Source organism: Dipteris shenzhenensis, chromosome 12 (genome assembly GCF_047967505.1).
Source record: "Dipteris shenzhenensis isolate YYH24624 ecotype China chromosome 12, Dip_SZ_1.0, whole genome shotgun sequence".
Lineage (NCBI taxonomy): Eukaryota > Viridiplantae > Streptophyta > Polypodiopsida > Gleicheniales > Dipteridaceae > Dipteris > Dipteris shenzhenensis.
This window is the reverse complement of record NC_141607.1, coordinates 14,791,077-14,807,979: the sequence shown is the minus strand read 5'-3', so window position 1 is coordinate 14,807,979 and position 16,903 is coordinate 14,791,077. Positions and strand designations below refer to the sequence as shown.

General features: G+C 46.7%; 1 protein-coding gene across 1 annotated transcript in view; it reads left to right on the top strand.

Annotated features, from left to right (window-relative positions):
* The window catches only part of LOC147895861 (uncharacterized), a 128,005-nt gene that overhangs the window by 4,257 nt on the left and 106,845 nt on the right, over positions 1 to 16,903 (top strand). The window contains exons 2-3 of the mRNA XM_087382884.1: positions 10,209 to 10,358; positions 10,471 to 10,544. Of these exons, the coding sequence (XP_087239010.1) occupies positions 10,209 to 10,358; positions 10,471 to 10,544 (224 nt within the window). The remainder of the gene's footprint in view (positions 1 to 10,208; positions 10,359 to 10,470; positions 10,545 to 16,903) is intronic.

Below are 16,903 nucleotides of genomic sequence, written 5' to 3'. Positions count from 1 at the left end.
CCAGCTCATAGGTCTAGGAATACACCACCATCCTGGAACTCGGCCAGGCCTGATAACGAGACCTATCAAAGCCAATACATATGGCTCCCACAATACATCCCCCCTTGGATTCATAACACGACATGTTAGGAAGCCACACACCAAAATAGAAAAACCAATACATCTTCTTAAGAGGACTATCCAAGGCAGAGGACCTTTCGACTCAATGAAAACCAAACACTCAATACATATCATTTTAGGGGTACTACCCAGGGTAGAGGACCCCAAAATACATCAAGCTGTAGTAATACAAAAATAGATCTTTTATGATAAGAGATGTCCTCCAAGTAGCTACTGCACACGTGTGCACATCCCTGTGAGACGATGACGATGTCGAAGAACCGCTAGGCAGGAATACCCCAAAAGATGTGTCGGTGAAGTCCATGGGGTAGCTAGATGGAGCACTCACATAGTGACTCTCAAAATGGCTAAGGGAGAGTCACCGATATCGAAGTAGAGGCTGGAGGTGTCACGAGCACTCAGAGAGTTGGTCAAAAGTGGAGCTCGGACACCAAGGAAAATCGGGCGGTGATCAGAGAAGTCGGGAAGTGTTTGGAGCTCACATTAAGCTCGGAGCAGCTTCAATAGAATGTCTGGCAGAAGGAGAAAATGGAGGGTTGGAGCAGAGGTCAACGATGAAGAGGATGGACAGCTCCACGTTGAGGTGGTTGCATCATGCTTGGGCTGTCAAATCATTGAGCTCCAAAACAAAATTCGATCGCAGAAACAAATTTCGTCACTTCTTGCAAGGGCTGTAACTTTTCACAGAAAACTCGGATTGCAATGATGTAAAAACGAAATTTGTAGTACTTAAGGTTCTCTACAACTTTGCTGAAGACACAAACCCGTGATTCTGCTTCTAGCTCCGGATAGGAGCGTCACATCGTCCATAGGTCACAGAAAGATGTAGCTGAAGGAAGGACAAGAGAGGTGGCAGATCATGGCGTGGAGAAGAGAGCTCAAGGAAGGAGAAAGAAAGAAAGAAAGAAAGTTTATTAAAGTCTTCGGAAGACCAATGGGTCTATGAGATTGTGAAAATCCTGATACAACGAGTTGTGGTAGTGGAGCTACTAAACGAGCATCCATACCAATGCAAAATGCAAAATGCAAAAAATGCAAAAAATGCAGAATGGCAGTACTAAGTCCTAAGTACAACATAGTCATGTCGATGGTCGACTATATATCAATCTCAGCATCATCATCAATATCATCATCATCCCCAGCAACAACAAGATATAAGGATGGATGAGGCAGTGGAGGCATGAAGTCGGCAATAGAGTGCTATCGGCCACTCAGAGGTCGCGGTCCTGGCACGTCTCCTGGTCGTAGCTCTGCGTCTAACCAGGGCTACTGTGACCCCCGTCGGTCGGGCTCCAACTCTAAACAAGGAGGGGATGTCTCCAAGTGTGATCTGTGTGTCGACCCTGTGAGCTGTCGGGTCACGGGCTCCGGGTCACGGTCATGTCGAGGCCTCGTCTCGTTGGGGTCCATGTGATCTAGCTGAAAGAACTCCATGATAGAGCTCTGAGAGGGATCAACTGAGGAAGAAGTCTGCTCTTGTCTCCGTGCTCGGAGTATCCTCTCACGGTGACTAAGTGCCTCATGAATGAAACCTGCCAAACACCGCTGGTCTGGGTAGGAGAGGAAATGGGCCAAAATCCCATAACTATCTTTGAAGAGGCAGTGGAAACGTCCTCGGATCTCATAGTACACAGGACACCTGAAGATGAAATGCTCCTCTGTCTCAACCTCCTGTATGTCACATAGTGTGCATATGCGCCGCTCCCTGGATGGTCGCTCTGCTCTGCCGCTCTCGATGCAAAGTCTGTGTGAAGAGACCCGGAACTGCCCAAGAGAGATCCTCATCGAGTGGGGTAGGTGAATCTGTGTGTATCCTAGTGGGTCAATGAAACCCTCCACTGTGATATGTAAGAAGTGATCTCTGTAGAAGCTAAGCTTCACTGGGAGTTCACTCGGTTCCAACCAGGTCCGAAAAGTGTGTAGCTGTAGTAGATCCTCACGGATAACCTGGTTGACCTCGTGTGATAAGAGGGGAGAGAACGGAGCATCCATGCTATACTGGAAGGGAGGTAGTCTATCCATATGGAGCCCCAGTCACTCAAACCATCTCTCTGTATGTGCATACCAGCACCTCTGATCTCCTCCTGTTGCAAGTGCCATAGAAGAGGATAAAGCTATCCATGGTAGCCTGCTACGCCCCGAGGTATAATCCCCATATTCCCTAACTCGGTACAAATATGTGATGACCTGAAATGCAGTATCTAGCTGTAAAGGGGGTGACCCAAACTCAGCCTGAATGATCTGGTGAGGAACGGATGACTTACCACGAATCATGCGTGATAGCATGAGAACCTGTAGCCGCTACACACGGGCCCACTCTGTATCCGACAAGTCTGGCCCCCAACAAGGACTGCCGTACATCCCCGCTGGGCGAGCCAAGGAGTCAAAAAGCAACCCCTTGGTGCGTGGATCCTGAAAGTGTGAGCGGAAGCACTGCCTCTCTAGCTTGGCCAATGAGGCATACCCTCTACTCAAGCGTGCCTGCATCGCGGGTCTCATAATGAAGCTCGGTTCGGAGAAGATAACCCCAAGATAAGTGTATGATGAAACTATCTCAACAGATGACCCCGTAAATGTGAACTGCTCCTGACGCATGATGGCTCGAGATGTATTGAAGATCATGACCTTGGTTTTACCCAGGTTGACCTTCAAATCATGAGACTCACAAAAGTACTATAGTGCATCTAGGTGTCTCTGAAGCCCCTCTGCTGAGGAAGACAAGAGAGCCACGTCATCTGCATAGAGCAAAATTTGGATCAGCGTGCCCGCAAGAGAGCAACCTACACCCCCTTGTGTGTGCATCACTGTCTCAAGCTCGTCAATGTAGAGGCCAAACAAGGTAGGCGACAGAGGACACCCTTGTTTGACCTTGATGGTACTCATGATCTCGTTTGTCCACCCGGATCCTACCCGAACTCTGCCAAAAACTCTCTCGTAAAGCGCCATGACAGCCCAAATGATCTCCTGGTCATAACCCAAGTCCTGTAGGCGCCGTATGAGGTGGGCTCTCGGGACCGTGTCAAATGCCTTGCGAAAATCCACAAAGCAACAATAAACCCTCTGCTTCCATGACCTCGCCTCCTCGATGATACATCTGAGCGTCAGAATGTGGTCCATGGTTCCATGATCAAGCCGGAATCCGGCCTGTCCTGCTGCTCTGAGTCCTCGACACTCTGCAAGTTTGCTAACCTCGGAGTCAAGTACTGATGCATAAATCTTGGACATGACATGTCCAATCATAATGGTCCTATAGTTCTCCGGGCTAATGGGATCCCCTGCCTTGTGGATGGGTGAGATAGTGTTAATGGTCAAAGTGTGTGGAAATCCCTAACAAACTGCTTCATTAAAAAGCTTTGCTAGGATCGAGGCTAGGAGGTTAATCCCATATGCAATGAACTCAGTGCATAGTCCCTCATGATCCTTCGCTCGGCCATTATGAAGTTTCATTACAGCATCCTTTAGCCCTCCTCTAGTGAAGAGGGTGCAAGATGTGGGACAAGGCATGTGTGAGAGGCTAGGGACTGGCTGATTTGGGATGTCATAAAGTGTGCGTGCATAATCAAACCAGATCTGGGTGTCAGTGAGTGGCGGAGGGGACCGTCCTTTTAGAAATCTCCGCCAGAAGTCCTTAGAGTTGTTACTAAACAAAATGTTTAGTAGCTTCTCCTCATTTCGACGAACGAAGTCGAGTTTCTTCCTCCGCACCAGTCTACGGTATTCTCGTAGCGTATCTGGTGCGCTCGGAAGACTGTTTTTGGTTTTGAATCTGAGTTGACGGCGTAAGGCCTTACACTCATCATTGTATCAACTATTATAGGGTATGGTTCTAGGGGGTGGTGGGCGGGTGGAGCGGGTGGTGTGGGGAATAGCGTGAATGGCAACCTCGTGTAGTGAGCGGGTGACATGGGCAGCATGATTCTCTAAAAGGGGTATGAAGTCAGTATAAGAGAGAAGAGGGCAACCTTCCAAGGAGGAGGAGTTAGAGTAGCTTCATTGGCCTCCCTCACCTCAACCTCTCTGAAGGGAAAGGGAAAGGGAAAGGGAAAGGGAAAGAGAGAGCAGGGCTAGGAATATTGCTCTGATACCATATGAAGAGACATGGCGGTAGGAGAATGCCAAGCTAACTAGGAACGAAATGGAAATATGGAAAGCATAATGGAAAGGCAAAATGGAAAGAAAATGAAAGAACAAGTGCTAGGCAATGATAACCAAAATACTCACATGTAGATAGCTTGACAATATGACACGTGGCATGTCTAGGACTCACTAGACTATAAAACACACCTAGAACACTTATTTTAGACTCACTTTGGCTTCATATTCCAACAGGCCCTCTGTAAGTGAGTTTGGCATCTCACTCAAGTCCCATACACCTTGCAGGGCTGAGGTAATGTGATCCCCAATCTGATCCCAAAAAGTAATAAAAAATAAGGGGGTTAGTCCATCTGAATCAGGACACTTGCCCGAACTTCGCCTCAAGTTTGATCTCGCACCTCAAGCGTCCTTTCAAGAGCAAAACGTTGGGTGACGGCTTTTTAGAAACGTGGACGTGACTTGCTCAAAAGCCAGCTTGGTTTTTTGTTGGACTGCACTTGCAACCCATCCAATTGGTCTTTTTGTCGCCAAATAACCACTCTAGCATCATCTGTTGCCTGAGTGTCAGGATTTGTTGAAAGAAAGGAGGCATAGAAATCGGTGGCAACCTGCAAGACCATATCAGGATGTGTCTGAAGAACTCCGCCTGAGTCAACAAGATGTGAAACGCTCTCCCTACTATGTCTGGGGCCAACAGTAGAGAAGAATTGCTTATTGACCCTACCTCCCGTTTGAGACCAAAATGACTCTCTGACGTGAAAGGCATACTCTCCTCTCTGATCTAAAAGTGGCTGCTGTTGAGCCGTTGCTACAGCAAGATGCCCCTGAATCCAAGCATTTGTAGGCCTCTTCTGCTTCATCCTCTGGAGGGCAGCCAACTGCTGGCGGATACCTATCTCACGCCTGAGGATCTCACCCCTCCTGATACGAGCAACTAAAAGATAAAAGTCGCGAATATCAGAGAGGGCTACGGCTAAGTCTGAAGGAAGAGCTGCCCATCCTGCATATGAGATACTCAGGTCCTCAACACTGTCTCTGCAAGGCCCTCCTCTTTTGTTTCATCTTTTGTTCATCCTTGATCTAATGGGCAGTCTGAAGAGGCTAATTCCACTGCTCTTGATTTGCTGAAATGTTATGTGTCTGAGCATAAGACACAACGGGAGCAGTGTCTGCCCTTAGTAGAATTTGCTTACAACAATACTGTGCATACTTCAACTAAGAAAGCTCCTTTTGAAATAGTGGACGGGACCAGGTTAGTTCTGCCTATCTTGCATACTAAAGATAAGATTTTTGAGGTTGATAAGTATGTTGAAAGCATGGATGTAGCATATGAGAAGGTGAAACAGGATCTCCATAAGACTCAAGCAAGGCAAAGAAGGCAACGGATCGTCACCGTCGTGAATTGATATCGTGAATTGATATTTAAAGAAGGTGATTGGCTTCTTTTGCGCTTTGAAAAGGCAAGGCTGAAGAAGAAGAGGGGAAAAGACCGGTTGTTTCCCAAGCTCAGCATGAGATATTGTGGGCCTTTTCAAAGTTTCATAGAAGTTAAGTGATGTAGCCTATATGTTGAAGTTACCGGATCACTAGACGATTCACAATGCTTTCCATGTGAGTCCCTTTAAGCCTTCAAGGGTGATGTGCCAGAGGATCTTCCTGTTGAGATGCAACCAAAGGTTGAGGAATTGGATGAGATCCTAGTTCTAGAGCAGATTGTGGCACATTAGGAAAGGAAGATCAGAGGTAGATTTTCCTGCCACAACTTGGTAAAATTCAGAAATTATTCTTCATTCGAAGTGGCTGCAAGAGGATGATTTGGCAGATACACCTCAGTTATTACAGCTCTATCTAGATGCTTTTCAGCTTGAGCCTTCAGTTTTGGCTCCTTCAGGCTTAGCAGAGCGTAGCTCTGGAGCATTTCCTGATGCTCAAGAGAGGGGTAGTACCTCTGTCTCTTTGTTACAGACATGCTCAGATATCTAGAGGTCGCTTGTGACATTGTATGTTTCACCCGAGGTAGTGCTTGCTGACATCTTATCTGCCTTGGGACTTCTATGATCAGTGTACTAGTCACTATGAGTTGGTTTTTGCAGTTTATATGGATTGCTTTCCTAGGTATTGAACAATCATATATGTTGTCTCAAATGGCAATACATGCTTTCATGATGGTATATTCACATGTATTTCAGTTATCGCATATCCTTGTAACATCTAGATGCAATCGAGGCTGCTTGCCATGTTTCAAGAGAGGGGTATGTCACGAGGGCGTGAGTTTTGTACTTGCAGGTGGGCCCAACCCTTAGTTTGCAAGGTCACGGGATGTGGGTGCAAGATTCTCCCTAGGAAATTGTGCCTTGGCGGTAAATGAGAGGTCTAGGGCCAAGGGGGGTCCAAAGTACCTTAGGAATTGAAGTTGATTATTGGTGGGGTTTTTAAAAAGCTCCCACTAGATGGGGCCTAGGGGCAAATTAAAGCCCTTGGGGCAAGCTAAGACGTGCTCCCATGTGGCATGCCCATGCATTTGCTTTTGGAAAGGAAGGCCTTAGAAGACCTCAAGGAAGAAAATGGCGACGGGATCTCACAGGCTGTGGGGGGCACCGACAAACAGAGAAGGCTGGTGGCCATGTGACTGTACAGAACGATATGGGAGTTGGGTGCAGCCACGCATAGGACTGCAAGTGGAGGAATAAGCTGTTGCATTACGGACTGTACTGACTGTCCGTACATGAGAATTAAATGCATTTGCTTTTGGAGAGGAAGGCCTTAGAAGGCCTCAAGGAAGAAAATGGCGATGGGATCTCACGGGCTGTGGGGGGCACCGACAAAGAGAGAAGGCTGGTGGCTGTATGATGGTACAGAACGATTTGGGAGTTGGGCGAAGCCACGCATAGGACTGGCAGTGGAGGAATAAGCTGTTGCATTAGAGACTGTACAGACTGTCGGTACATGATAATTAAATGTGGCTGTACAGGCTGGTGCCGTACAAACTGTTTTGGACTTTTACTATGGGCTGTATGGAGAAGTCCAGCTATCGTGTACGGGGCTGTACAGAAGGTACGGGCTGCTTGATGGCCATGGGCTACAAGGTGTTGGCCTTGAGGTTGTATGGGCTGTACGACAGCCACCTATTTGCTTTTGAATATGGGCTGCTGCCAAAGTGGCTGAATGGAAAGACTTTTCGGCTTGATAGGGAATGTATTGAGTCGATGAAGGTGTGCAATTAGCTCATGAATGAGCTTGGTTGAGCTCCTGCTTGTGGTAAAGGGTGCACTCATGCATTCTAGTGATTGCCCTCCATGAGCAGTGGGCTGTGTTTTTGGAGAGTCTTGCTTGGCAGGATGGTTCATAATGAATGCTTGCAGAGTAAGTTCGTGCTTCTGAGCATTGTGGGCAGATCAGTTGTGCTTTCACCCATTGCCTATGGTCACATGGGTGTGAGAATCGAGCTCTGCAGGGCTAGTGTTTGTGACACTGATGCCTACGAGAGTGGGAAGAGCACTAAATGCGAGTGAGAGTGTACTCATTGTGCAATCTACTTGCTGGACTCTTGAATTAATAATGAAATACCGAAAGGGGTGTCAAGTCTTTGGGGCCAGTCGGTGTCTTTGTACTTGAGCAGGAGCACTCTAGCTCCCGCAATCTGTGTTTGAAGTGTTTGCTGAATATTTTAGTGTGAAGGCTTATAGCTGGTTGGTTGTCTTACCACCCTCGTGTTGGCCCTAAGGCTGGTTTCATGTTCTCTAACAATTCATTGGTCTGCAGACGAGTGCTATGGAATGCCCAATTCCGAACTGACTCTCTGGCCCCCCTGATGCTCTGGATGCAGCCTATTTGAGGCGCATTGGAGTACCAAGACCCATGTTAGTGGGTCCTATATATAGGGCCTAGATGTTCCCCCAATCTGGCGAACCACAACATGCTGATCTTGACCAATGAGATCCCAAGAGACTTGCAGTCTGTCACTGACCCAATTTGTAGGCAGTCAAGTCAGCCCACCTGTTGCTTCTATTTCCTTGGCGTTGTAGGGACTTCCTGCAGGATTACGACTAGCTATTTTCCCTATCCATTTGCCCTCTACAAGCATAGTACCTGCAATATCCGCCGACCACTCCTACTATCTTGCCAGACTGTACCTGTTGTCCTGCAGACCTGTACCCTCCACACAATACCTTTGTGCTTCCCTAGTCTAGCCCTTTGACCTTGTCCATGGGCTAAGGCTGGGGCTATGCCAAGAGCTACACGCAGCCCCAACCTTAGCCGAAATAGGGGGCTTTCTATCAGCCGTCCATGATGACCGTGGTGGGCTCATGGGTTGCCCGAAATCTATTTCAACCAGGATGTCTATGTTCTGCCCATGTGGTGGCCAATCTTCTGCCTCTCTTGCCCACATGGCAGCCCTAAACAAACCCCCTTAATCCCACAGGATGTATGTCATCCTTTCCCATGTCCTCATCATATACGGGGGTTCACAAGTGGGGAGGTGACCCTAATATTCAAGTATCTCCTTGGTTCAACTCAATTAGTTGCAACAATGAGAAGATATTATCAAACATATTGTTTTGCTGTGCAAAGGTTGTTTGAGTGTCATGTATAAGGTGAGGGAGTAGGGATTGAAGGCTAGCTTTTAGTATCTGCAATCATATTCTAACCTCCGTATTTCTCCATTAAAAAATAAATAAATAAGAGGTTATCTTTGGTATCAATCTCCATAGGGTATGATAAATCTTGCAAGCATGATATTGGGGCGGATTGGCAATAGAAAGAGACCCAAAACGTTCTACAGAAATAGGATTCCCTCTCTTCTCAAGATTCATGGGTTGTTCGTTTCTTCTTGTTTTACTTAGTGGTATAAAAGCCACCTAGATGACCATTTCTGGTTTTCCCTAAGCTAGGGTTGTGCACTCCGTTGAGATTCCTCTCTATTTTAATCGTGTGGATTACTTTAAGATCATAAATTTTTATTACGTGAGGAATAAAAGTGCCATTTTCAAGTTTATGGTTTACTTCTGGCTACCTTTGAGCATTGTCATTCTTGGCAAATGGGTCTTACATTATTGACTGCCCAATTTAAGTAAGTTTTTTCCAAGTATTGTTGTCTGCTCTAGGTACAACTATCTTGCTAATAATTCGCCCCATCCCACTCTCATTTCAATACTTTTTACTTATGGTGCTTCAAGATATTTAGGACTTCTTTTTCCACAATGAAAAGACTGCATGAAGAAAGCCCCAAGAGCAAAATCTCACGGCAAGAGTACATCAAAACATGAAAAACAAAATACCTTGAGTGGGTCAAAAAATCCTGCTCATGTGGTAAAACTCCAAGGTTGAGGCTGAAAATGCCACCTCAAACTTGTGGTAGACTTTGAGAAAAAGGGGAGCCTCTCCAATCCCTAAGGAAGATAGTCCTCCCTACATACTAAACCAAATGGCCATCCGAGTGTGTACAATGTCTATCCAAATAGTGGCCAAATTGTGGGAGGGGTGGACCTGGGAGCCATCAAGTGCCTCTGTGATCTGGATCTCCGGATATTCAGGACTTTCCATCTTTATAATACACAAAATTTCACATTTTTGAAGTACACTAAACCTGCGGTAGACTTTGAGAAAAATTGGAGCATCTCCACTCGCTAAGGAATATAGTCCTCCCTACATGCTAAACCACATGGCCATCCAAGTGTGTACAATGTCTATCCAAATAGTGGCTAAATTGTGGGATGGATGGACCTGAGAGCCATCAAGTGCCTCTGTGATCTGGATCTCTGGATATTCAGGACTTCCATCTTTATAATACACAAAATTTCACATTTTTGAAGTGCACTATCTCAAATCCCCCCCCGCCCCCCCCTTAAGAATATCAGTATTCAAGGCAAAGAACTAGATCTTTTTATAGGTTTGTTTACTAAGAGAGAGATCAATGCAGGGACTTCATCTTATGTTTACTTCGGATCATGTACCCTAAAAGCTATGTGTTGTTTGTTTATCTTGCAAGACAGGTGTTCATTGCAGCTCAGAAAAATTTGGAGGTTGTGATGGAAAAGCTTCAAAAGACTATACTGCAACAAGATCAAATGATAGTGGATTATCAACAAAAGGTTTTAGATTTGGAGAAAGACCTTGAGATAAAGAGGGACAATCTTGCTAAGGTCCAGCTGTGTTCTAATACTACAGTGGTAGTAGATAGATGTGATGATAATGTTTTTATTATATCTTATTTCATTTTAAAAATCAAATATTGGTCAATCGAAATCTTATCAGAAGGAGTATAATCTATCACTGGCCTCAAAAGACAATCAAAGGCTGTCAAATATGATTGAAGATCAGGAGCACAGGTATTGCATGTTCAACCCGTTTTTTGCTGGCCTTTTCTATATGCATGACCAACTACTTTCTTTTTTTAAAAACATATCTATTCTATAAACGGTGTGAATTTACAAATTTCAAGCTACTGCAATATGTTGACATCCTGCTCAGAAGCAATGTCTTCCTACTATTGTTTTTCTTTCCTGGTAGTACTTTCAGATATCACCAAAAACATCAGGGAGATGTCGATGCAGATCATGGAATGTTTACAGCAGCCTGTGCTCTGATGGTTGAAGACAGATTTGACTATTATGTTTAATGAAATGGATTCAATCCTTAAGCATTTGCTCTCCAATAAAGTACTTAATGACCCTTCAAGATCCTCTTTATCTACACCAAGATCATGTATTATGCTTGATGAATTTAATGGCTTTATCATTTTTAGTCAGCCCATCTTTTTTTTCTTTCTTTTTTTCCTTTTTTTTTCAAAGAAAGGAACCTTCTATTAATGCTTGAAAGATTTCATACAAGACACCAGCCCCGAAGGTGTTAGAGTATGAAGAAACTGGAAAAGGCTGAAAGAAAGAAAACCGGCCTGTTCTAGAGAAGCCTAGCTCAGTGCCTAGGGGATCTCTGGAACTGGGACCGACAGCCAAGTGGGGGGACTATACAGCTAGCGAATCCCTCGCGGAGTGACTCCCTCAGGGGTCTACCCTCCCATAGCCAGAGCCGCCATCTAGAGGCATCCTGCTCTGAGATACTGGGAGGATCAATGTGCCACTCCTTCCCCAAGCGTCCTACCACTCTGATCATCTGCCAGTGTATCCCATCAAGACTCCCATCCATCTCAGGGTCACTCCCAGTGAGGGGCTGAAGTAGGCCTCAGGTCCTACACGAAACAAGCCGGGGTGTGTGTTGCCGCATTGCATCAAAATCCTCAAGGGAACACCAGTACGGGAAAACTACCCCAACCATCTGCTGTCTCTCCTAATGTGAAGTCCTTCCCGCCAGGACTCAGGAATGGCTAAGTCGATCTCGCCCATCCACTGCCCTGCCCCTTTCAGATGTGCTAGGGCATCAAGCCTTTGCTCTGCCTCCATAGGTAGTCTCCTCCAGCGACCAAAAGGCCCTGCGGGACCACTGTCCCACTGTGCCCAGCCAATGTACGTCCGCTGCCCAAGCATATGTCCCTCCTGATCTCATACCTCTGGGTGCCACATAAGGGGCTGGCGCTCAAACTTCTCTCTGCATCTGGGCGGAGACCCCCTACTAGTCTCTGCCAAACCCTGTGAAGACTCCTCATCAGGGGGGAGCCCTTCCCCATAAGGGGGGCCTCTGAGAAGATCCATCTATGTGAAGGCTGCCACTGTCCCCTAGTGCGTGGGGTGTTCCTCAGAAGCCCTCTCTGTAAGAGGAGCTTCCAAGGCTCGGCACCTGGGGTGAGGCCACGAACCACCAACTTGCCCAGAAGGGCCCTGCTCTGCATCTCCGGATCAATGATACCCAAGCCTCCCAGTGCCTGTGGCACGATCACCGTCTGCCAAGCTACTCGGACCCTAGTGTTCCTCGTTCCGCCTGAACCTGCCCAGACGAAGCTCCGTACCAACCGTCGGAGCTGCCCAATGCATCCCTGTGAAAGCACCAACAGAAGGCAATATACCAGGTAGTGGCAAGAAGGACCTGGTTTGCCACTAAGGCGCGACCTGCGAGGGAGAGTTTGGCCGAGCTCCAATAGAGAAGCTTGCGCCGAACACTCTCAAGGACCAGGGCAATCTGTTGCTCTGCTGTGATGTCAATACCCACCTGGCATCCGAGGTATCTCGCTGTCTGGCCCCGCGGTATCCATTTGAAACCAAAGTCACTCCCCCACTCACGGATCTCCTATGTCTCCTCAAAGCCCATGAAGAAGCCTATGGATTTCGTCTAGTTGATCCGTGCCCCCGAGGCCTCACAATAGATAGCTAGGGCGCCTCTGACTCTCTCTAGACTCACTGTGGTGCCCTCAACATACAAGCCCGTGTCATCTGCAAACTCCGAGTCAAGGAGCTCCTCCTGTCTAATTGGGAGCTTCAACCCTGTGAGACCCGCCACCTATGATCTCAAATAGTAGCCTAGAGCCTCCGCTACAAACAAGAAGAGGAAGGGAGCTAGTGGGCATCCCTGGCGGACTGAGCGAGAGAGAGGAAAGGCCTCGCCTGTGTGTCTTTCGATAAGCATCTGACTAGAGCTCCCTGTGTATAGCACTGAAACTCCCCTAACCCATCTGTCTGAGAATCCCAAACTCCTCATAGTGCCCTCTAGGAAAGACCACTCCACCCTATCATAGGCCTTCTCAAAGTCCAATAGAAGGATCTCAAATAGTAGCCTAGAGCCTCCGCTACAAACAAGAAGAGGAAGGGAGCTAGTGGGCATCCCTGGCGGACTGAGCGAGAGAGAGGAAAGGCCTCGCCTGTGTGTCTTTCGATAAGCATCTGACTAGAGCTCCCTGTGTATAGCACTGAAACTCCCCTAACCCATATGTCTGAGAATCCCAAACTCCTCATAGTGCCCTCTAGGAAAGACCACTCCACCCTATCGTAGGCCTTCTCAAAGTCCAATAGAAGGACGGCCAACGGTTGTGACTCCTCCCTGGACCAATCCACTGCCTCCCAGAACGTGAACATGTTGTCCAGGATGCTACGCTCCTGGACAAACCCAGTCTGTGTGTCATGGATGATGTCGGTAAGATGAGGCCGTAACCGCAAACTCGAGACCTTGGCGAGGATCTTGTATGCAGTATCAAGTAGAGTGACTGGCCTCTACTATCGGATATCTGACCTATCTCCCCCTTTCGGGATCAAACAGATCCACCCCCTGCTCAAGGACTGAGGGAGAAGGCATGTGTGAAAAATCTCCTGGCAAGCTAAACAAAAAGGGGTAGATATAATCTCCCAGAAGTTCTGGAAGAAGGCCGGAGTAAAAGCCACTTCTGGGTCAGGAGAGCCTTGAGGGCTTCCCAGAGCTCCTCATCTGTGAAAGGCTCCTCAAGTCTGCTGCGTATGTCCCGTGAGACTATTGTCGGAACGTGATCCGCAACTAGCTCTCAGGCCACAGGACTGGCTGAAGTCATCCTCTCTGTCTAAAAGAGCATGTGTGAAAAATCTCCTGGCAAGCTAAACAAAAAGGGCTAGATATAATCTCCCAGAAGTTCTGGAAGAAGGCCAGAGTAAAAGCCACTTCTCGGGAGAGCCTTGAGGGCTTCCCAGAGCTCCTCATCTGTGAAAGGCTCCTCAAGTCTGCTGCGTAAGTCCCGTGAGACTATTGTCGGAACGTGATCCGCAACTAGCTCTCGGGCCACAGGACTGGCTGAAGTCATCCTCTCTGTCTAAAAGAGCTGGGTATAAAATCTGGTGGTCATGTCAAGAATATCCTGCGGGTCAGTGTGCATGATGCCCTATGAGTCCCAGAGATGCTATTGTTGAGATATCGAGCTCCACTCGCGATATGCCAGGGTGACCGTTGTGTGTTTATGTCACCGACTTGTTAGCTGGAGATGCGGTTGGTACACCGCCCACGAATAATAGCTGGATGACAGCTATCCTTATCTACTCTAGTTTGTGGCTCAGTTAGTATGCCACCTTAGTTAGTTGAGTTTGGTTTGAGACCTACATATAGGGTTCTTCTATTTCTTTGTACTAGAGTTCTTTTGGCTTTCACAACTAAGAAGAGGAAAACTGTTTTCAGCCTCCACCTTTGTGTGTACTCCCCCATTGTGCATGTGAGAAAGCCGCAAGTGAGACTCCTTCCCTCTCTCCCACTATCTTCACATGGTATCAGAGCCTTATTCGTGGTAAGGAGCTCAAGAAAGCAAACCAAGTTCGCAGTGTCCTGGTAAGAGGACAAGTGTTGCTTTCCTTTTTCGAGTTTGGGAGCAAATCTCTGCAGGTAGCACAGCCGGAAGTGCAAGAGTGCACTGTCTCAGATTGAGACGCCCTCCTTCGCGGTGTGGCGAGGAGACTTTATTTTTCTGATTCGAGGTCATTTCGGGGCCCGTTTTGGAGGCGGAAGTCCTCCGCAGGCACTCAGAAAAAGACCCTGTTTTTGCTGTGCGACCACTGTTCTGCAGGTCGGTGAAAAGTTGCCGCAGAAATTGCAGAAATTGTATCGTATGCCTTTGTGCAGAGATATTGGGAGTTGCAAATTCATGCTTGTTGCCTGTTGATGCAAAATCGTCACTAGGAAGTGACTGTGTGGTGAAATACCACTTTCGTCAGTTTTGCAGTTCTGCCCGTGTGAGGCAAAAGCTGTGTTTTTTGCAGTGACAGAATATTTTGCAGTGTTCTGTAATGGCATCTGATTCTCTTTCACAGATTGTCACTGAAAAGCTTGACAAGAACAACTTCCAGGCATGGAACTTTAGAATGACGAATTTCTTGATGGGAAAAGGCTATTGGGAGTTCATTACAGGAAATGAAGAAGAACCTGTTCTTCCTAATGTTCCCAGTCAACAGGAAATGCAGGCATTCAAAGGATGGCATGAGAGAGCCAGGAAAGTTATGTACTGGCTGTCTATCAGTATTTCGGACTCCATGATTGTGCATATTCAGGATGCAAGTACGCCAAAGGAGGCATGGGACACTTTGGCAAAAATGTACAGCACAAATACGCAAGCCAGGAAAATGCAGAGCAGGAGCTGCACAATGTGCAGAGAGAAAACATGAGCATCAATTACTACCACATGAAGGTGAAGAAAATTGCGGATGCACTTGCTTCCATTGGGTCGCCAGTGGATGATGACGATTTGGTTTCTGTGACCTTGAATGGTCTAGGAAAGGATTATGCACAATTCCGGACATCCATTGCCGTCCGTGAAAAATTTCCAGATTTTGAGGAGTTGATTGCTCTTCTAATTTCTGAAGAGCAGAGAAATGGGGGTGCATCTTCTTCAGCAGGAACTTCAAAAGAAACTGTCTTCTACTCAAATGCTGGCAGAGGTAGAGGCAGAGGTAGAGGAGGCCGATCTGCAGGCCGTGGTAGAAATCAGAATATGCAGCAAACGCAAGAAAACCAGTCCTATGCAGGAGGACGTGGTAACTCTAGAGGCAGGGGGAGCCAAAGAGGCCGTGGTGGATGGCAGAGAGGCCAAAATGCAAACAGCAATGTTGAATGCTACTATTGTGGCAAAATGGGTCATATGGCTAAGGACTGCTATAAAAAGCAGAATGACATTATGACTGAAAAATTGCAGCAAGGCAATTATGCATCTTCTAGTAGGCAGGGTGATGACAGAAATGAGCATCTATTTATGGTGTAGCATATGACCAATTCTGTGACAAGTGCAGAAGAACGAAATGATGTGTGGTATGTTGACTCAGGTGCGTCAAACCACATGACAGGTCATGGAGAATGGATGCAAGATGCAAGGAAAATGGAAAAACCAGGATTTGTGGAGACTGGTGATGATACTGCACATCCTATTGTGCAGATTGGCAAAATTCCTTTGTCTATGCAGGATGGGAAAAAGAAATACTTGTCTGATGTATTTCATGTCCCGAACATCACCAAGAACCTGGTTTCTGTTGGTCAGATGGTTGAGCAGGGCTTGCAGGTCAGATTTAATCCTCATGGATGCTTTGTTGAGGATATGAAAAATAATGGTCGCTTGATAGCAAAAGGAAAGAAGAAGGGCAGGATGTTTACGTTGGATGCGGACATGCCTGAATTGAGTGCAGCAATGTTTGCACATGGGACCGGTGTAGTTGCAGATATTGATATCTGGCACAAACGCATTGGTCATGTTAATATACAGCGACTTAAATCAATACAAGCCCAAAATATTGTTGCAGGATTGCCTAAATTCAAGGTTGCAGAAATGCACAAGGTTTGTGAAGCCTGTCAATTTGGGAAACAGGCAAGGAAACCTTTTCCTAGGCATGTTCAAGAGAGTAAAAAGCCATTGGAATTAATCCACTCTGATGTGTGGACTACAAAAGCTGCATCTATTGGAGGCTGTCACTATTTTGTCACATTTATTGATGACTTCAGCAGAAAACTGTGGGTGTATTTTATGAAAAAGAAAAGTGAAGTGTTTGGGTACTTCAAAGCTTTCAAAGCTATGGTTGAAAAAGAAACAGGCCTGCAAATAAAATGCCTAAGGTCAGATGGAGGGGGAGAGTACCTCTCAAATAAGTTTGCAAGGTTCTTGCAGGAGCATGGTATAAAGCAGCAATATTCATGCAGTCATACCCCACAGCAAAATGGAATTGCAGAAAGGAAAAACAGGCATATTGGAGAGGTATCTCGGGCTATGCTAAATGAAAAAGATCTACCAGATTATTATTGGGCTGAAGCAGTTGCTACAGCAGTTTATATAATGAACAGGACTCCCACTGCAGCAATACATGGCATG